General features: G+C 43.4%; 11 protein-coding genes across 11 annotated transcripts; 6 read left to right on the top strand and 5 right to left on the bottom strand.

Annotated features, from left to right (window-relative positions):
- Positions 1–412: 412 nt before the first annotated feature.
- On the top strand, positions 413–955 carry DDP1 (LALA0S08e02124g1_1; the record flags this gene model as incomplete). Its single annotated transcript, XM_022771018.1, has 1 exon — positions 413–955. One exon carries the CDS (start codon positions 413–415, stop codon positions 953–955), a length of 543 nt encoding a protein of 180 aa, XP_022629640.1.
- A 141-nt stretch (positions 956–1,096) lies between these two features.
- On the bottom strand, positions 1,097–2,008 carry GET4 (LALA0S08e02102g1_1; the record flags this gene model as incomplete). Its single annotated transcript, XM_022771017.1, has 1 exon — positions 1,097–2,008. One exon carries the CDS (start codon positions 2,006–2,008, stop codon positions 1,097–1,099), a length of 912 nt encoding a protein of 303 aa, XP_022629639.1.
- A 1,050-nt stretch (positions 2,009–3,058) lies between these two features.
- SEY1 (LALA0S08e02080g1_1) lies at positions 3,059–5,467 on the top strand (the record flags this gene model as incomplete). The annotated part of the gene is made up of 1 exon (XM_022771016.1): positions 3,059–5,467. The coding sequence occupies one exon, from the start codon at positions 3,059–3,061 to the stop codon at positions 5,465–5,467; it is 2,409 nt and encodes an 802-aa protein (XP_022629638.1).
- Positions 5,468–5,649: 182 nt separating this feature from the next.
- Positions 5,650–6,675, top strand: LALA0_S08e02058g (LALA0S08e02058g1_1; the record flags this gene model as incomplete). Its single annotated transcript, XM_022771015.1, has 1 exon — positions 5,650–6,675. The coding sequence occupies one exon, from the start codon at positions 5,650–5,652 to the stop codon at positions 6,673–6,675; it is 1,026 nt and encodes a 341-aa protein (XP_022629637.1).
- A 26-nt stretch (positions 6,676–6,701) lies between these two features.
- SWT1 (LALA0S08e02036g1_1) lies at positions 6,702–8,063 on the bottom strand (the record flags this gene model as incomplete). Its single annotated transcript, XM_022771014.1, has 1 exon — positions 6,702–8,063. The coding sequence occupies one exon, from the start codon at positions 8,061–8,063 to the stop codon at positions 6,702–6,704; it is 1,362 nt and encodes a 453-aa protein (XP_022629636.1).
- A 1,400-nt stretch (positions 8,064–9,463) lies between these two features.
- On the bottom strand, positions 9,464–9,667 carry LALA0_S08e02014g (LALA0S08e02014g1_1; the record flags this gene model as incomplete). Its single annotated transcript, XM_022771013.1, has 1 exon — positions 9,464–9,667. The coding sequence occupies one exon, from the start codon at positions 9,665–9,667 to the stop codon at positions 9,464–9,466; it is 204 nt and encodes a 67-aa protein (XP_022629635.1).
- A 298-nt stretch (positions 9,668–9,965) lies between these two features.
- Positions 9,966–12,373, bottom strand: RED1 (LALA0S08e01992g1_1; the record flags this gene model as incomplete). Its single annotated transcript, XM_022771012.1, has 2 exons — positions 9,966–11,966; positions 12,086–12,373. 2 exons carry the CDS (start codon positions 12,371–12,373, stop codon positions 9,966–9,968), a joined length of 2,289 nt encoding a protein of 762 aa, XP_022629634.1.
- A 520-nt stretch (positions 12,374–12,893) lies between these two features.
- Positions 12,894–15,317, top strand: GLN4 (LALA0S08e01970g1_1; the record flags this gene model as incomplete). Its single annotated transcript, XM_022771011.1, has 1 exon — positions 12,894–15,317. One exon carries the CDS (start codon positions 12,894–12,896, stop codon positions 15,315–15,317), a length of 2,424 nt encoding a protein of 807 aa, XP_022629633.1.
- Positions 15,318–15,748: 431 nt separating this feature from the next.
- TMA7 (LALA0S08e01948g1_1) lies at positions 15,749–15,943 on the top strand (the record flags this gene model as incomplete). The annotated part of the gene is made up of 1 exon (XM_022771009.1): positions 15,749–15,943. The coding sequence occupies one exon, from the start codon at positions 15,749–15,751 to the stop codon at positions 15,941–15,943; it is 195 nt and encodes a 64-aa protein (XP_022629632.1).
- Positions 15,944–16,768: 825 nt separating this feature from the next.
- YPT6 (LALA0S08e01926g1_1) lies at positions 16,769–17,413 on the top strand (the record flags this gene model as incomplete). The annotated part of the gene is made up of 1 exon (XM_022771008.1): positions 16,769–17,413. The coding sequence occupies one exon, from the start codon at positions 16,769–16,771 to the stop codon at positions 17,411–17,413; it is 645 nt and encodes a 214-aa protein (XP_022629631.1).
- A 259-nt stretch (positions 17,414–17,672) lies between these two features.
- Positions 17,673–19,358, bottom strand: LALA0_S08e01904g (LALA0S08e01904g1_1; the record flags this gene model as incomplete). The annotated part of the gene is made up of 1 exon (XM_022771007.1): positions 17,673–19,358. The coding sequence occupies one exon, from the start codon at positions 19,356–19,358 to the stop codon at positions 17,673–17,675; it is 1,686 nt and encodes a 561-aa protein (XP_022629630.1).
- Positions 19,359–20,035: the final 677 nt, after the last annotated feature.

The raw sequence follows: 20,035 nt of genomic DNA, 5'->3' as shown, positions 1-20,035 counted from the left end.
AAGCTCAACGCTGTCATCTGCTTTTTGTGCCGCAGCTCTTTAGCTATTGTCCCTAAAAGCTTCCGGAAGCAATTATGATTTACAGAATAACCTCTTGCAATGTAACTGAGCTCCCTAGAAGTGCCGAATTTGGCGTCAGAATTAGTTGTCGATATCGAACTAAACATTGCATGTTCTTCGATCAGCAGTCAGTCACATTATTAGCATGAAATTGGAAAAGCGAGATCCTTCAGTACGTACGTGCGATGGCAGCTTCTAGACCGAAAATGAAGACTTACCAGCTGGATCAGTTGACGAACACGAGCTGCTGCGCTGAGTAGACCCAGAACTTTCCACTGTAGTATTCCAGTTGGTGGGTGTTGATTTATTTGAAGTCATTTCACCAACAGACCTCATGGGAAGCTCCCCTAAGATGCCTGAATTCGACAAGAGCGATGTAGCTCGGATTGGGCGTAAAAATCAAGTATACTCTTCAATCACTGGCGCAAGAATTGTTGCAGGATGTATATGTCTTGATGAGTCCAAGACAAGTGTTTTAATGATCCAATCATCTGCCCACAAGAAAAAGTGGGTTCTTCCGAAAGGCGGAGTTGAGACCGATGAACCCGACTTCAAAACCACTGCAATGCGGGAAACATGGGAAGAAGCGGGCGTTTTAGGCCGAGTGGTTCAAGAATTGGGCATAATTGAAGATATGAGACCTCCTAAGGACTGGAACTTTGATATCAAGGCTTTTGTCGAGGCTCCGGACGACGCAGAAGTGAACAAACATCCTCCAAGGTCCGAATTCCATTTTTTCGAAATGGCTGTTGAGACTCTCGCAGCTGAATATCCAGAAGCTCATAAACGCAACAGGAAATGGTTCACATATCAAGATGCCATTGAACAGCTGCAAATTGCGAAACGGCCAGAACTAATTGAAGCTCTTAATCGCTCTAGTATAAGAAAGAATTGAAAAATTGCCGAGTAAGTTTATCGTGCTGATGTTAGTAAAGTTGGGACCTTTTCATGCTGTCCCCATTTTCAGATCACCTTACGACTCATTTCTCTCCTAAACGAACACAAACAAGGAGACACTGCCAGTGACGTACTTTATCTATTTACTGCCGAGAAGCCCCGACATTATATCCTGCATGAAGTTAACAGGTTTCTGTATTTTGATACCGAAATATTCCTGGCCCAAATATTCCAGCTGGGACGAATACTGGTCTATCGATCCTGCGTAGTGGCTCTGTAAGTTTCTAAAGAGGTCAACATTCTCCGACTGGCATGTCAAAATAAGTAGTTGCAAAAAATTTAGGTCTGCATAGTCTTCAAAGTACCACATTTCAAAACCGTTCTTATCGATTTTCTCATGAGCTGCAGACGACCATTCGATAAACTTGCTCAGAAAGCTATCCTTAATAGCATACGCATTTTCGATGTTGCCAATGAACAAATAGTTGAATATTGGCCTTGAAAAGAATTCTCCAGCGGCCTTCTTATCGCCACTTTGTAGAAACCATTCCCATAAGAGAGAAACGTACTCTTTTACAGACTCGGTTGTGCCTAATACGAAATATCTTTCTGCCTCATAAACATAGCCACCATCTGCGAGTTTGGGTCCGATCACAGAATGGAGGTAGGGGTCACCATACTTACAGGATCCAAACTTAATAGACCAATTGTTCATACCCGTTACCACGTCTTTCAGATTAGGTTCTTCTGGATCCAAATTCGCTAAGAGTTGCACCAATCTAGCAATTGAGGTGTCATTTACACGGACTTCTGCTGCATCATACACCTCCAACAGATAGAAAATCAAGTCAGTTGCCGATCCACCTTGTTTTGCGGTCAAAAAAGCCTGTGCACCTTCCGAAATTAGATCAATTGCATCGTTGTACTGCTTACTGCGAACATAACGGTTTGCAATGGTACGCAGGGTTTGATGGGCCTCGTAAAAGTCCCCAGCCTCAATACGAGCCTGGAAACGCGCTAACGTTTTTGTCAGTTTGGTATTGGAGCTCATACGATAGTCTCTGCGATTACTTTACTGGTCTGTTCAGTAGTCGACTTCGTTAAACTGATGATGATGATATTATATATTTCAATTGGACATTAACTATGTGAGACGACAGTTTGAAAAGAAAGAAGTGTGAGGTCTCGAGGTTGAGCTAGACACATAATGAATGGCCAGTGTTGAACTGGGATGCTCTGGGATTAAATTTTTTTGTTCCAGGCCTTTTTACTCGAATATTCATCAAGATTGAGAATTTGGTTTAAGAAAAGAAGGACCTGACATCAGGGAGATCATCATGCAAAAAAAGACCAACTGAATGCGCAGTCATAATATTTCCATCATTTCTTCGTGAGAGTTCGCATCAAGAAAACAAGGTATGCATTGTGTCAAGTACACGCCCATTGCACAAACCATCGAAATCGAATATCGTTGACCCATCTAATTGCCACATTACTAGCAAAGCCCTTTACTATGGAAGCGCCATAGTTTGGAGCAAATGTTTCGATAGTAATTTGGGCTCTGAAATGCCTTGTCTTCTACGTTGCGCAACGTTTTTCAATTCCGTCGAGACATTGCGTCACGGAAGGTGTCTTAGACTTCGCACATTGAAAACGCCTCTTCGACAAGCATTTTGAGATTGCACAAAGCAAAAATATTATTGTCAAAAGCCCATATCAACAAGTGCCGATACAGCTCTGATGAATTTTCAAGACGAAGTCGTAATGCAACACGTCGTAACGAAACTCCGAACTGTAAAATGTTTTCATAGAAAGACAAAATATCATCCTGATCACAAAATTCTACATTTCTTCTAGCAGCATTTGCCGAGTTTCGCGAGAAACTGCATATCCCCGCCTTCTATTCGCTGTGCTGTCCTAAATACTCTGCTGCGATTTCCAGGCATTCCTCTATGCGATCCTCTACCCGTTTATCGACTCGCTCCGTCATGTCGTTTATTATATTATAACTGTAGATACACAGAATTTACCAACTTAACAAACTTGATCAACCTTTTTTGAATAGAGTCAAACAGGACCCATCTCAACTCTCCAACTATCAATGGGGTCCTCTAATTTTGCTATCCAGCTTATTGATGAGGCCAAGGAATTCAATCCTAGTGTGCGAGACTTTTTCAACAAGTGCGTTGAAAGTCGCAATGTGGGAATGGACTATCATGTAATTTCGGTCTTTGGTTCCCAGTCCAGCGGAAAGTCAACACTTTTGAACGCTTTGTTCGAGACCCAGTTTGATACTATGAACGCGAAGGAAAAACGCCAACAAACAACAAAAGGAATTTGGCTGGGACACACCAATGACGTTGCCGTTGCAGTTGATAAAAGAGAACGTACTAAGGATCTTTTCGTCTTGGACGTGGAAGGTTCTGATGGCGCAGAGCGTGGTGAAGACCAGGATTTTGAACGCAAAGCTGCGCTTTTTGCAATTGCGGTATCTGAAATCCTGATAGTGAACATGTGGGAACAACAAGTGGGACTCTACCAGGGTAATAACATGGCTTTGCTGAAAACCGTTTTCGAAGTCAATCTGTCACTTTTCGGTCCCAAATCTGACCACAAAGTTTTGTTACTCTTTGTAATTAGGGATCATGTTGGTGTCACCCCGCTTGAGAGTCTCCAACAAACGTTGGAGACTGAACTGAACGATATTTGGGCCGGTTTGACAAAACCTGATGGCTGTGCAGAAAGTTCTCTCCACGATTTTTTCGATCTTAAGTTCACAACGCTTGCTCATAAAGTCCTACAACCTGACGTTTTCGCGGAAAACGTTGGGACCCTGGGAACTCGATTCCAGGACCTTGAGAATCCCGAACACAGTTATTTCAAACCAAAATACCACCACAACTTACCTCTGGATGGCTGGACGCTTTACGCAGGCAACTGCTGGAATCAAATTGAGACAAACAAAGATTTGGATTTGCCCACGCAACAAATTTTGGTAGCTAAATTCAAAACAGAAGAAATCGCACAGCAGGCCTTTGTGGCGTTTTCTGATAACTACCCAACAGAAATTTTCAAGGCCAATGAACTTGAACAGCTTGTTGAAAGTTTACATGGCCTAAAGTCCCAATGCATTGAAGAATATGACACTTATGCATCGCGATACGCCAAGCCAGTTTACATGCAAACCAGAGGTGGCTTAACGAACGATGTTGAGACCAAGCTCAAAGAAACGATATCCAAATTTCTTTTGAGTCTCACCGAAAGTCTGGTAACAAATTTCGAAAAGGATATTGCAGCAAGGCCCAAAAATGTGCCATTCAGCGAGAGAGCTAAACAGGTGCGCTCAGAAATTGAGAAAAGGTTTCAATCTGCTACAAATGAACTTGTAGAACGTGGACTGGTATCTACTCTACAGGATGAAGAACAGCTCTTCACTTCAACTTTGGAGCAGGCGAGTGCAGCTCAAAGCCAGAAGGAGTTGAAACAAATTTTATTCCGCTTGAACAAACTTATCACAGCTGGTATCAAGGAAGATATCATTTTTCTCTTGACCCACCCGGAAAAAGACTTGTGGGATCGGGTTATCGAGAGCTTTGAATCTATTATAGCAAAAGCAGTTCGGTCATTTGCCTGTGAAGACAAAACTTTCGATTTTCAAGTCGGCCTGTTGCCTGAGGAAAACGCAACAGTCTACAGGCAGATTCGGTCAAACGCATGGGCCACTCTTCATGAAATTATAAACGACTACCTCACTGAGGACAACGTCGTATCGATATTGAGGGACCGTTTTGAGAATAAGTTCAGGTTCGATGAAAACGATTCTCCTCGGTTGTGGAAACATGAGGAAGAAATAGACACCGTTTACAGAGTCGCCAAGGAGTACGCAACAGATGTATTGGACGTGTTGTCGCTTGCAGCAACGTCGAACCACGTGGAGATCATACCCGATGTTCCCCTCAAACCTCTGAATGAGCTTGTTGAAGACGTGGACCTTGAAATGGAGTTTACAGACGAATCGGGTATTTACCATCAAAAGAGTTTCGCTCATATCCTGACTGCACCTCAGAAGGAGAAAATACTTAAGGGTTTCAAACGCCAGATCAACACAGCGGTCATCGAGGCCAAGAGATCGATTATACGCACAACAACGCATATTCCAATTTACGTATACGCTCTCATTGCGGTACTGGGATGGAACGAGTTCCTCATTGTTATCAGAAATCCACTATTTGTGACTCTTCTACTCATCTTTGCCGTCGCGTTCTATTTTGTTCACAAGCTGAATCTGTGGAATCCGCTCTTGACTCTTGCCAACTCGGTTGTCAGCGAAACCAAAACTCTAGCGAAGGAAAAGATAAAAGGTTTCTTGGATGAGAAACCTACTGCTGCTGCGGCTCAGTATTCAGTCCCAAATGGTCCCGGGCATCAAAAAATGAAGGTCCCAGCGGAGGAGTTCGAACTGCAAGATTTGCCAAAAGAATCATCATTGAATGACAATGACGAGGACTAGATAGTATACAAAGCTGTACATAAAGAATGCTGTCAAACTTTCTACTGTCGTCTAGGTTTCCTTACTCTAAAAGCTCATGTGATATATGGTTCGTATTAATGACATATTTGTAGCTGCCGCTAGGCGATGAGCAAGGTTGTTGAGCTAAGGGGAGGGATGAGACAGAAGGTGCGCTGGACTCAATGAGCCATTGCGAATTTTCAGAATGGAGAATCTATAACGTAGATGAAAAAAAGTATTATGGATCAGTTGGTAGCTCAAACAATCTCGATTCCTTCAAATTCTGTCTTTCAGCGAATTTCGAACCACCTTTAGTTGCAGAATTCAAATCAGAGGATGTGAATAAACAAGCATTGGATCAAGGAATTGTTGTCAAAACAGACAGTGACGTTTTTGCTACAGTCTGGCAACTTTTCAAGAGCCCCACGTCTCTTCTCCGGCTTTCCTTGGCCGACAATAAAATAATTGTGGACTGTTTACTCTTTGGCAACGTAGCATCTAGGCTAACTTCAGAAACTATAATCATTGATAGTTCAAGTTCATTGGCAATTACACAAGCTATTGTTAAATCATTGTCGTGTGCTTTGGGTGTGCAAACAGGTATTGTAGACCACCTACACAGAACCGTAATGCAGAAAGATCATGCACTCGCTTTTTTGGCCGCAAGTATTCGCGATCTAGGCTTCGACGATGTCATCCGACGGTGGGCACCTATGAATTCGTTGAATGAAAAGACTTTAGACAGTTTTGACTTCGAGAAGTGGTTGACCGAATGGGCTTCGACTCCAGATGACTCAAGCAAAATTTCATCGCCAACTGGAAGTAAGGTCGATATAGAAGACCTGATGCTGAGAAAAGTAAATGTTAATAAGGAGCGTCGAAGACATTTGCCTGAAAATACCGCTAGCACCTCGTTTGTCGCCGATGATTTCGGTTCTTTCAATTCAGAGACACAAAACAGCGGTTTGTCTGAGATATATCCTGCAGAACTTACAAAGGACCTTGATGAAGCAGTTAAAATAGAAGATTCAAGACTGAAGTCGCCCGTTAGTGGTCTTGAAAATATCTCGGAAGCCGAAAAAGACCAAAATGTAAAACGTCAACAGACTCCATCTAGTGACGTTGCCAAATCTTCTTCGCCCGAAACCGTCGTTGATCGTTCTCCAAATAAGAAGAAGCGTAAATTTGGTAGAGTGCGCGTGGATTAGAATGCAGAATGCCCACTCAAATGCTCTCAAGGTTTTTTCGAAGAGCACGCATTGCTCCATCTCATCGCCAATATGTTTAATGCATTTTTCTGGTCCTTCTCGCGGTCTTTATAGAGACACTGAAGTGAGGCAACCCAAAACTCAACAAAGTATTCTAATTCCGTGAAGCTCGACGGTATTTTGATGAGGAACGATTTCGGACTTTTCCAGGCTTCTTTTCGAATACCGGTACTCTTGAAATAGATGCTGAAAACTGATATCCAAAATTTCGCGACACAGCGGCAACAATCCAGAAGGTTGTTGACATGGGTGCTTTCATAATCGGTTAATTCTAGCTCATCTCCGTACTCAACATGCAGAATGTGGTCAATGGCGGACGGAACAATTCCTTCAACTTCTTTAAACACTGACGCCGCGATTTCTGGGAAGCCAGCTTCGTACAGAGATGGGGGTTGACCTATGGTCAGAGGTGCTGGACTCGGGTTCTCTTTACGCTCTGGACGCACGCTTATTTCACCGTCAAAGTTAGCAAAAGATACTCTTTCTTGATAAACTCTCTCAGCAATCAGCTTAGCTGACATGCCTTTACGGTGCGAAACTGTGAGTACTTTTTCGGTGAGCGCCTTAAGACACAGGTTTTTGTCGTTCGACATCAAAACTACGAAAAGGTGCTTTTTGGCTATGAAATACAAGCAGCAATCAAGAATTGCATCGTCCTTTTCACTGGTATAGTCGAGTTTCTCATTGAGGCGCTGGCCGACAACAGCAGAGTCCAGATTCGAGAAATGCGTGTATATCCAGTCATTGGCTTTGCGTGCAAGAGCGCCAATGGTACAAGAACCATAGCCGATTGATTGAGAACTTTCTACTCTATCGGTGGCATTTTTCAAACCATCCAGCTCCTGGACCACGGTTCGAGGAATTACTATCTTGTGCCGGTATTCCACACTTAGTGCACGTAGGTCTTCCAAAATGCCCAAATGGGAGATGATAAAATTAGTGTCAACGACAAAAGCCGTTGGAGCATCCAATGTGGTCATTTCGACCCTATCCATTTCCATCACATCTTCGACGTTCGTGGCCTGCTCTTTTGTTAGAGTTGGGTCGTGTTCCCGGTGCTCTCCTACGATGTGCGATATATTTTCCACTTGTAAGTCCTCAGAGACATCCATCATAGCGCTATCTTCACTTGCGTCAATTTTCCCAGCAATTTGTGGCTTATCCGGACCTTCTGGATCTGCTATTACTATTTCTTCCGTTGCATCTTGATGGGCTAAAAATTCCCGTTCTATGTCTTCAAGAGTGTATTTTTTCGCCTTTTCTCGAATTCCATGCTTAGAGAAGTGTGCATTCTTGTTTTGAGCACTACTTGGTCGGCCTTTCGACATCAAAGGAGCCTTAAACCGTTGCGCAATGAGGTATCTTGATGTTTCTCGATCCAGCTGAACTTATGCTCTTCGTATGAAACAACATTCAATTTCATGAATTCAATATATTCACTGACGTCGAAAAGGAAGTGACAACAGACCAGCATTTGATCAGCTTTGGGGGCTTGAGGATAATTCCATTCGTATTTGCTTGAAATTTTGGCTTCTAACAGTCTTAACATGGGATTTTTTGGAAGAGATTTGATGTTCACAGCGACGTTGTGACAGATCTTGGGTCGTAGGAATTAAAAGATGAGAGGAAAGTGATTAATGCCTTGTAAAGAGTTTGTCGGCTGATTGTCGTATTTTGAAGGCAGATATCAGCAAAGATTAGGCATTGAACCGTTGAAGAGCGAATATTGAAAGTGTGTGTTTTAAATGTCTATGTAGTATAAAGTGATCTGAACCAACATTCAATGTGAATGTCACCATCGCTTCTCAACAAGATGTGTTAAACATCTATGTAGCAGAATGACACTAGCACTGTAGCGAGAATGGGTAAGCTTTTCACAGGGCTTGTACAGTGGGAAGAAGCGGACGAGCCTTGCTTCACTTTTTACTCAATGATATTTTTAAAAGATAGCACTTATATAAGAAAGATATGATGGTAATGCAAAAATATGTGATAGGAAAGGAAGACTTGGAATTGCAGCTAGTGATAGACCGACCTCTGTGTTCTTGTTGATTCGTGTCCATAAAAAAAGCGCCAACTCAACTTCAGCAAAAAAATGCACAAGTATGGCAGGAATGGGAGAGCTCAAAGGCATTCCACAGTTTGCGAAGGAAGGTTAATAGACGGTCAATGGCCCAGCTCGCGAAAATAAGTAAACTGGTGATCGCAATTGGACGGAAAGCCGTTTCGCAGCAACCAGTAGAAACAATAGACTTCGGTCCGTCGTTTCGTTGCCGAGAAATTGTGGAGTGCTTTCGTTTCCAGCGCTTCCATCAGTCGTGGCAACTGAAATTGCACAGCTGGCGCGGAACAAGCCTAAAGCTCCTCCGCCCGCCTCAGAACCTTTAACCATCGCAAATAAAACCTCTGTCTCTCGCCGTCATCCCCGAACGACAACCATGCTGACTTTTGTTTGCAGTGCCGAAGCACGCAAAAAAATCTGACGTCCATTGCGAATTGTCACTTTTTTTATAATTTGATCTGGACAGAAAAGAGAAGACACTGTTCAAAAGTATCGGTTTGATGAGCACATGCCTTAAATCAATCCGGTCTTGCTCTTTTTCACCACTTTCTCCTTGGTGTCACCATCATCATGTCTTGCTTAGTTGAGTGTGGATTTTATGTGATTAATAGTAGTGTGAAGATAAAAAAATGAGCACGCAGCAGCAAATGTAGCAGCGCAGCTTCTTTATCTCAAACGACGAGCCTCACGTTCAGATTCCATCAACACCAAGATGTCGTTTTCTCTGACTGGACCCTTCACGTTTCTCACAATGGTACGGGAAGTATCGTCCAAGAATTCAACACGGACTTGAGTGACACCACCACGGGAGCCGGTACGGCCCAAAACTTTGATAACCTTGGCTAGAGTAACTGGGGTCTTAGTGTCCATTTTGAATCTGTTCTCGCTGGTTTTTCAAGCAAAAAAGTGGCACTAACGATGAGTAGTCAGGTTAATTTGACCAAGCTTTTTTTCAATACAGAACCTCTGGAAAAATTTTTCAGAATCGGAAAGAAGTGAAAAATCAAAGATGGACAGCGATGTGCGTGGTCATAGAGAACGGTGCGTGTGGGGGTAACCTCACGGCAGGTGACGTAGGTGTCAAGCATTCTCGCCCATCCCAGCTTTAGCACTTGGATGTGATACTTGAAGGTAAACAGACGGAATGTTCAAGACGAGTGAAGATCCGTCACTGTTTGTCTTCTTCAGGATTCTGTTGTGGCTGTTGCCGTTGTTGGCTCTCAATGGCATGGATTAGCTGGTCTTCCGGCATGTGCAACATATCCTTGACGCCGTTCAAGTATTGGGACATTTGAGCCATGTCCCGTTCGAAACTTTCCTGTAGTTGCGAGAAAAGAAGCTGATATTTTTGAGATAGCTCAATGCTAATTCTCCGATTAACCTCCTGGTTGATGATCTTCATCTTCCGTGCAAATTCATCCGTGAACTGACGGATGGAACAAAATATTTGATCCTGCAACTGGTTGGTGAAAGATGCCCCCAGTGGCCCATCTTTCGTACCAGGAAAGGTTGTCGTCAAGGTCGTGACATCAAGACTCGTCGATTCTGCGATGGCAGTGGTTGGGGGTTTTGATGTCATTGTTAAGCTATCGTGATTTGGCAATTCCATCGAGGCATCCGCTATATTTTTTATGGGTATTTCCGAAGCTTCACTCGGTTTAGTCGCTCGAGTCTCAGTTGCCAGAGATTCATCGGCATTTCTTTTCCTTCGCGTAGATGGATTCTTTCCTAGCTTGTCTTTCTGTCTTCCATTAGGTCCCAAGGAGTTAAAAATACTATCCAGTTGTAGAATCTCTTTCTTTGAAATTCCACTGCTTGACTTCACCTTTTCTCGTTGCTGATCGCAGGTAAACTTGGATATCTTAGCCTTTGTGAGATTCGTTGACCCATTTTGGTGGCGATGCTGTTGAGAAGGTTCCGCCAATGTCATCTTCGCAGGTGCCTTGGCCAAGACAAGCTCTTTTCCTCTTCGTCCTGCCCGCTCTTCTCTCCGTTTCTGCGCCATCACAAGAGGCGATTGATCAGAAGATGGTTCCCTGTCGCGGCTAAGGTTCGCTTGGGCGGCCACAGTAGGCGATTCTGGCACACCTACTTGTTCGTTTTCGGTGTCATTAGAAGACTCGAAATCCCATCTTTTCTCCATGTGGGAATTTTTTGGCTTGTGAGGCATCTTATGGACCTTCCAACTGGGAAAAACCAACTTCAGCGGCTTTGGCTTGGGCTTTCGCACGACAGTCAGTGGTACCTTCGGCCTTGGCATCATAACACTCCTTGGAGACCTTTGTGCCTCCGATGATTCCCTTTCTGGAGTTGGGAGAGCTAACGGTGCACACTCTTGAGAGTCCTCTGCATCTTCCTGACGAGAAAGATCAAACTGAAGAGATATAAACGACTGAGATTCGCTAATCTTATGCCTGCGGCATTGTTTGATGATATTCTGGCTAAGGGTTTTGTCGGTAAACTCAACAGAAAAGCTCCGAGCCATGAGGCACTCATTATCACGGACAGGATCTAAGGCACGGATTGCTGACGCTACCGATCCCACTCGGTTTATCAGAAGTACTCCTTTTTCGGTGGCAGAAATAACAAAAGATTGCAGCTCAAATTCGTATAAAGCACCCAATGATGTCCAGGCATAGATTGCTTGTCGGGTGAATTGGATGCATCTGATGTCAAATTTTATTCTCTCAGCACCTCTTGAATAAAAAGCGGCAGATACAATCCCCATATTCGAGAAATCACCCATGTTTTTGAGAACAAAGTCGCAAACACATGCATTCTTATCGTTTACCAATGCCAGAAATTCACTGTTGCCAAAGAATTTTCTGTTTCTGCTTGGTTCATCCCACAGTTCAAGTATTAGGTTTTTTTGCCATTTAGAAGAGGCTGAAGTGCCGTTGATGGTCAAATAAATGAGCAGTTTAACCAGATTTACAGCCAGCTGGAAATCTTGAGTCTGATCCAAAATTTGTGCCATACTCCTCCCATATTTTCCTTGTGATAATGAAATTAAAACCGGAATACAAACGGCTCTATAACGCTTGGCTATGTCTAGAAGAAGGGCAATCCCTCTCCATGCATCCGTAGCTTTTCCATTCACCGAGAAGCTCAAAAGTGTCTCCAGAATATGCAAATCGAAGCTTTTCGAATCTTCCCAAATTGTGGAGTTCTGGTACTAAAAATGTTAGAAAACAGACAAATGATCAAATGAGAGAAAAAAAAAACAATAGGGGTAGTAAGGGTGTCTTTGTAGGCATGGTTGTGCACACCACATTTTCAGCTGCATACCATGAGCTTATCCCAAATGGAAGTTTTATCGGGGAGCCAGCCTTGAAATTGAACGCTGCTCAAATTCTGTATTACCACATCGGCCACACTCCATTTGTACTGTATCGCGCTGCATTCTGTAGCATTCAACAGATCTAAAACCAATATCTGCGGTAACAACGGTCCGTTCCCATCACTTTCTTCCTGCTTTTGTTCCTGTAGCTCTCTCAAAAACTGTGGCCTTTCCCTGTTTCCGCCATCCTGAACAGCGCGTTTGAGCTGTTCAAACACCTCTCTGCGCTCAACCATGGAATATCTTGTGCGCGGACCTTCGATTTGTCAAGAAAGACTAGTTTCACTACTAAAACTAGCCTTTAGAACACTTTACGCCCTGTATTTATGTTAGCCGCCGAGCCTTTCGAAGTAAGGGAAACAGAAATGGCGATCCATTATTCTGTCTGAGTGTTTATACTCTCCCCTAAAAAATTAGTGAATTTCGTACAAAGCGACCAGTTGCTCTTTTGAGAGATTGGAATGAAAATTTCGCTACAATTGTAAGACTTCATAAGAGCGAGTCAGCTTAGTTCAAGCATCTGTTCTGATACTCAAGAAACTACCTATCTGTTACTACTTCCTTCTTTATTTTCTCTATGTTACGCTCGTTATCTTCATATTTAAGCATACTACAGTTTACTAGGGCATAATTTATTAATGGGATATCGAAAAATTTGAAGTGTGATGAAATAGTCATCGGCTAGAATAAATCAGTAAAGTTCGAGGATATTCAAACACCAAATAGGCCCAATTGAAGCATCATATAGCGGTAGCAATGAGCTCTGTGGATGAATTGACGGTATTGCTTGAAAACACCGGGTTCGAAGAGCCCAAGGTCAAGGAAATTGTAAAGAACAAAAAGGTTGCGGGATCGTTGGAAATTCTGATCAAAGATGCCCCTGAGGATCAAGAATGGGATAAACCACGCAGAACTTTGATCCATAATCTTGCTCAGCTTGCCAAAGGAGCAGATCTGCCCAACTCGAAGCTGGTGGTGCACGAAATTGTGAACGGCGACCTCAAAACCCCATTGCAAGTCGAGGCGGCGTACAAGTACGTTAAAGAGGCCAAAAACACAGCAACGGTGGATCAGCTCAAACAAGAATGCGGGGTTGGTGTGGTGGTAACCGACGTGCAGGTCAGAGAACGTGTGGTAAAGTATATTGCCGACAACAACGCAACCATAGTTACAGAGCGTTATAAGCTCGTTCCTGGCATTCTAGCGGCCGTGAAGGGCCTACCTGAGCTCAAATGGGCGGAGCCACGCTTGTTCAAGCCTATAATCGATGAGGAGATTCTCAAAGTTTTGGGTCCAAAGGATGAGAGAGACGTGGTCAAGAAAGAGAAGAAGAAGAAGGCTAAAGATGTCAACAGCGCCTCAAATGGTGCCAAAAATGGTGCTACAAATGATTCGAGCGAACCCAAGAGAACCATGTTTGAAGAAGGATTCCTAGGCGACCTCCACAAAGTTGGTGAAAACCCGCAGGCTTATCCAGAGCTGATGCAAGAACATCTTAAGGTCACAGGCGGAAAAGTGCGCACCAGATTCCCACCTGAACCTAACGGGTATTTGCACATTGGTCACTCGAAAGCCATTATGGTCAACTTCGGTTACGCAAAACACAACGACGGTGTGTGCTACTTGAGATTTGACGATACAAATCCTGAAGCTGAGGCTCCTGAGTATTTCGAGTCCATAAAAAGGATGGTATCATGGTTGGGCTTCGAACCATGGAAGATCACGTACTCTTCGGACTACTTTGACCAGCTCTACGAATTGGCCGAAAGATTAATTTTGAACGGCAAAGCCTACGTGGACCATAGCACACCTGAAGAAATTAGACGCGGTCGTGGTATCAAGGAAGACGGAACACCTGGTGGTGAACGCTTTGGTGGCAAATGGCGGGAAAGATCTCCAGAGGTTAATCTGGAGGAGTTCAGAAAGATGAGAGACGGATTCTACAAGCCTGGAGAAGCTACTCTGAGAATGAAACAGGACTTCAACTCTCCTTCTCCACAAATGTGGGATCTCATTGCTTACAGAGTTTTAAATGCGCCACATCCAAGAACCGGTTCCAAGTGGAGAATTTACCCAACTTACGATTTCACTCACTGTTTGGTCGATTCATTCGAAAACATTACCCATTCGCTCTGTACTACCGAATTTTATTTGTCAAGAGAAAGTTATGAATGGCTATGTGATCAATTGCATGTCTTCAGACCTGCTCAGAGAGAATACGGAAGATTGAACATAACAGGTTCCGTTTTATCTAAAAGAAAAATTGCCCAGTTGGTAAACGAGCACCATGTCAGAGGATGGGATGACCCTCGTCTGTTTACGCTAGAAGCCATTCGTAGGCGTGGTGTTCCTCCCGGTGCTATTTTGTCTTTCATCAACACCCTGGGCGTTACCACTAGTACTACAAACATCCAGGTTGTGCGTTTTGAGTCTGCCATCAGGAAATATCTAGAGGACAACACGCCAAGACTAATGATGGTTTTGGACCCTATCGAAGTCGTCGTTGACAATTTGCCTGACGACTATGAAGAATTGGTGACAATTCCGTACAGACCCGGTACCGCTGAATTCGGCGACAGAAAAGTGCCGTTCACGAACCGTTTGTACATCGAGAGGTCTGATTTCTCAGAATCTGTGGATGACAAAGAGTTTTTCAGATTGACACCTAACCAATCAGTCGGTTTGATCAAGGTTCCTTACACTGTATCTTTCAAATCTTTGGAAAAAGATGCTGATGGCAAGATCACTAAAATTCATGTCAAGTACGACAACGAGGATGCCAAACCCAAGAAACCCAAGACCTACATCCAATGGGTGCCTGTATCTGCCAACTACAACTCACCTCAACGCGTTTGCGAGACCAGAATCTACAACCAATTGTTTAAATCTGAAAACCCATTGGCAAACCCAGCCGGCTATCTCGAGGACATCAACCCTGATAGCGAAGTCGTTTATTCCAAATCAGTCGTTGAACACAATTTCAACCATGTCATTGAGAAATCTCCTTGGGTCGTTGAAGGCTCCAAGAAGTCTGAATTTTATGTTGGAGAAGAACACGGACGTAAAGAGGTGTGTCGATTCCAGGCAATGCGTGTTGGGTACTTTACTCTCGACAAAGACAGCGAAAACGACCGTATTGTTCTGAACAGAATTGTAAGTTTGAAAGACGGTAGTAAATAAATTGAGTGAAGACTTTTTGAAGGGACCTAAAGAAATCGTATCGTGCTTTCTAGTACCAAAGTACCGTGTCCAAGTTCAGAACCCTGCCAGTTTTCTATACTTACGACTGAATGAAGGTTTTAATAAATTTCAAATTCATCCAAATAATGCCTTGAAATACGGTGCCACCTATACGGGATTTTTATAGAGCGATTTCAGCTATTCAAAGGCCCGTAGTGTAACCTATTAGAACGACTATCCTACTGTCACCAGTGTTCTTATTCAGATACTTCTGACGTTACGCTCAATCTCGTGCACCACGATCTCGTCTGCGGCGAGCCAAATAATTTTCAAGCTTAAATATCACTGATATTATATGTTCAGCTGTGATGCCCACCTCGACAAAACGTTGAACTTCGAGTCCATCACATTCTCAACTATTCAATCGCGCAATGTCTGGTCGTCAAGGTGGTAAGTTGAAGCCTCTAAAGAGCAAGAAAAAGTCTCAGGCGGATTTGGATCCTGAAGAAGCTGCTTTCAAAGAGAAGCAAAGAGCTGACCAGGCCGCAAAGAAGGCCTTGTTGGAGAACATGAAGGGTGGTAAGAACTTGGTTAGTGGAGGAATCAAGAAATCCGGTAAGAAATGAATTGTTCGGGGCGTGTTGCGAGTCCGGGTTAAAGAACTTTCGAGGACTCGTCGTAACCTCTCGTGTGGCTTTCTGGAGTTCGCAATTTTAGCTAATTTCTGGCGTGTATACTTATTAAACCATACGAATTTTTGTTTGAACTGCAGGCCAATGATTTAAGTGAGTGTAGTACTGCTATACGTGTTGCGGAGAACCTGTTTCCCAGAAAGATAAATTCGTGAATGTACATAAATTCTAAGGGTTTTGCCGTGAGCCTTGATTCGTACAGGGTGGATCGGATCTTTTTAGAATACTTTTATACCGATCCGATCTGTACTTCCACGTCTTGTATTGCCGAATTCCTTCAGCGACATAATAGTACAAAGTGATCTGGGAGCTGACGGAATTCTGACCTCATTCTCATGAACCTTGCCGAGGTTCCGAGCAGCTCAAGATGGAACGATCGAGCCCATTGCATTTTCTACTCCGTGAAGCGTTCCCAGAAGTGAGTAAAAAAGAAATTCGGCAAGACAACAGCCAATTCCGAACGCCATCACAAACGACACAAATTCTATTCCACATCCGAACTAAATTCTAACCCTCTAGACGCTCAAAACAAGCAGGACAATGCTACTTATTACTTAAAGGTTTGACTCTATTGTTTTATCACATGTAACGAGTGTGACATTCAGATTGATATCACTCAGTACGCAAGAGGTCCTCTAAATCTTCAAGATGAGCTAACTCATCCAAAGTCCAGATCTCTGTTCTCAAGCGACGGAACAACATCGTGTTGGTAGATAAGCACTCGCAGACACACACTTTTCACTCTTTTATAACGTCAACATGAGTGGAAGTCGAACGGGAAAATCCTTGACAAAGTATAAGATAGTTTTCTTGGGTGAACAAGGTGTGGGAAAAACTTCGCTCATCACACGGTTCATGTATGACACATTCGATGACCATTACCAGGCAACCATAGGCATAGATTTTCTATCTAAAACCATGTATTTGGACGACAAAACCATAAGACTGCAATTGTGGGATACTGCTGGCCAGGAACGGTTCAGATCGCTCATTCCATCATACATACGGGACTCGCATGTAGCGATTGTGGTTTACGACGTTACGAGCAAAAAATCATTCGAATACATTGACAAATGGGTGGAAGACGTGAAATCAGAGCGTGGAGAGGAGAACGTGGTGCTGTGCATTGTGGGCAACAAAAACGATTTATCTGACGAACGTCAGGTTTCTACAGAAGAAGGTGAAAGAAAGGCGCAGGTTTTGAACGCCAAAATTTTCATCGAAACGTCTACTAAAGTAGGCTTCAACGTCAAGAATCTGTTTAGAAAGATCGCTAAGACCTTGCCGGAGTTTCAGAAATCGGACAATGTGCCCATTGACGATAGCACGTCCAAAAGGAAGCCGGACGTGATCGATATCACAACTAATAAGGAAGAACAGGATCAAACAGGCTGTCAGTGTTAGCGTGTCCGTGTAATGTATTAATATTAACTACGATCCAACCATTTTTTTTTCAGATGTTCTGGACTTTGTTTACTGTAGGATGCCCATTTTTGCGTCTTAAAAGAAGCGTACAAAACAAAAACCAAAACTCAATTCCTTTCATTTGTCTTTTATTACTTAAACTGTGTATACCATTATCTATATAAGTGTGTTCCATGCCACGACCTTGCTACCGAGCTTCTCTTTTGTCAAGAGCAGCACATTTTCTGCTTTCTTGAAGCTACATCGAATCAAAGTCCGTTTCGATATATGATCCGTTGTATGTTAATGTCTTGCACAATCCAGGCAATACTTCAACTTGTAAAGGTTCATATGGAAATGATTCGCCGTCAATTGATATTACGCTTTGTTTTAATTTTGGAATGAGCCGATAGGCAGTAACTTTGGAATGTACAACTTCAGGTTGCAGAACATGATGACCTTTGTCAAGTGAAAGTAGGATTGGAGCCATTCTCGTAATGGAAGTTCTAGAATCAGTCAAGACGAGGTCAAAACAGCCATCGTTCGGTAAAGCTGCAGGAAAAAACTTGGTGTTTGGTGCAATGTAGGGCATTTTTCCCGCGTAAAATATCCCAAGATTAGCAGTAATATCGGGGTCAACAAGCTCCCAATCGTCCGGCACAGGATCAGATAAACCATAACTGAGTTGGAAATCTGATTCTTGAATATCTTGTTGATTTGGCAACTCTGAGGAAGAGTCGTCACTGTCAGACTCTTGCTTTTTCTTGTGTAGACTGTAATGTTCCCGTAGATCATTTTTAGATTTGGCACAATACTTGACGTAAAGATCGCATGGGTATTTTTTTCGCTGTAGGACATTTACCAGAACGCCTAACTCAAATCGCGATGGCCCCATCCATCTGATGAATTCTGTATTAATGTCAGATTCGGCTATGACGCCGAATGTTTGGCTCAAGAAAGACAGTCGATGCTCATTCTTGTAAGAAGCTTGCGTGCAGCACATTAAATCAATTCTTACCTCAGAGGCCTTTACAACGCTCAACGCAGCATAGGTGGGATTGGCCGTCCCGTGGCACGATAGACTCATCGCATTTCCTGAACCACATGGAAGCTGTGTTACCGCCAGCTTGTTGAAAGCGGCCGCACGGTCTTCTCTTCTGAACAGACCATTGAGCACCTCATGGGGTATCCCATCTCCGGAGGCACATGCAATCACGTCGTACATGTCAATGTCAAGATTCTCCGCCACCTCAGCGGCATGGCCTCGGTACCTAGTCTCGAGAACTTGCACTATACAGTTACTGGCAGCCAAGATGGGTTTCACTTTGGACATGAAGAGTTTCTTCGCCTGGCCTTTACCGCCATGTGGATTTATAATAACGAGGATCGATCTCTCACGCTTGGCATTCCTATAACTTCTTTGCATCAGCACTTCTGCGATGTCTTCCTCCGGAATCATGGTTTCAAAACTCAACAGAATCTTTTTGGGTGCCAGATTATGACGTCTGGGTTTAGCAAAAGTGACTTCGACCAGTACAGATGGAAGCTCAGAGCCGGGAGCGGTGGGGTCTGTGGTTTCAATTTCGTTTACTTCATCTCGATATGCAGCGAACCCGCCATTTACAACACAGATGTTTTTGGCGTACAGTATTTTCGCATAAGGAATCAGTGTGTTTTCTGGAAGCGAACGGCCGCCATTTTCTTCGTCTTCGTAGCTGTGGTCACTCAAGCAGGTCACACAGCTGATGAGGGAGGTGCTTTCAGCGCTGGTGCGAGCACTAGCCGCGTCCTCTGTCCCTTTTATGAACGGATTAACCACAGACTCATTTTCGCTGAAAGGGACGGAAGCATCCGGGAAAAACGAGTGTTGACTCTTAATAATGACGCCCGTGTCAGTGAGAATGGCTCGACTGCAGCCGCTCATATAGGATTTTAATTTTTTCATTATGAACTCCTTTGCCCTTAATGGATTCCTCAACGCGATATCTTTGTGTGTCTTTTTCGCTTAAGCGTCGTTACTCTCACCTACGGAAGGAATCTGGGAGCTTGAAATCACTAAAATCACTGTTATTACCGGAAAAAAACTGAAGGAAGAGCGCTTTCCAGGTTTATCGTATTTGCAAAAGTAACGGTCAGTCAGTCACTTATTGGAAATTGACGGAACGGTAGGGAGGTTTCAAGTCTTGAATATGGGATTTATTCCGTAATTACCTGTTCCACTCAGTATATCGATGGGAGAATTAGATCTTCGAATGGGGTTTCCGGTAAGAGAGGGTGAATAACCTCGCGGAGTTTTTTGTACTTCAATGCTGAGATCTAAATATACTGAATACGATGATTGATCCTGATTGATGTGATCTTAAAACCTTATCTCTCTGAAGTACAAAGCTTATTGTCTATTGAATGCTTGAATATTCAACGGTTTTAATTGAGATGTGGCCTTGGTCACATGTGGAGCAAAGCAAGTAGCACAGTAGTTTCCATATCCAATGAGTAGTCACACGGTTCTGCTTCGTGAGGCAACTGACTCGGAGAGTTTAGGTTCACTGATCATCGGTTTTGTTTTTTTGGTAATTGGGCACCTATCGGACAGTAGAATTGTTGTGTGAATGGTGTGTGCGA

Source organism: Lachancea lanzarotensis, scaffold LALA0S08, assembly GCF_000938715.1.
Source record: "Lachancea lanzarotensis genome assembly LALA0, scaffold LALA0S08, whole genome shotgun sequence".
In the NCBI taxonomy this organism is placed as follows: domain Eukaryota; kingdom Fungi; phylum Ascomycota; class Saccharomycetes; order Saccharomycetales; family Saccharomycetaceae; genus Lachancea; species Lachancea lanzarotensis.
The sequence above is the reverse complement of the archived record's forward strand: the minus strand, read 5'-3'. Positions and strand labels throughout refer to the sequence as shown.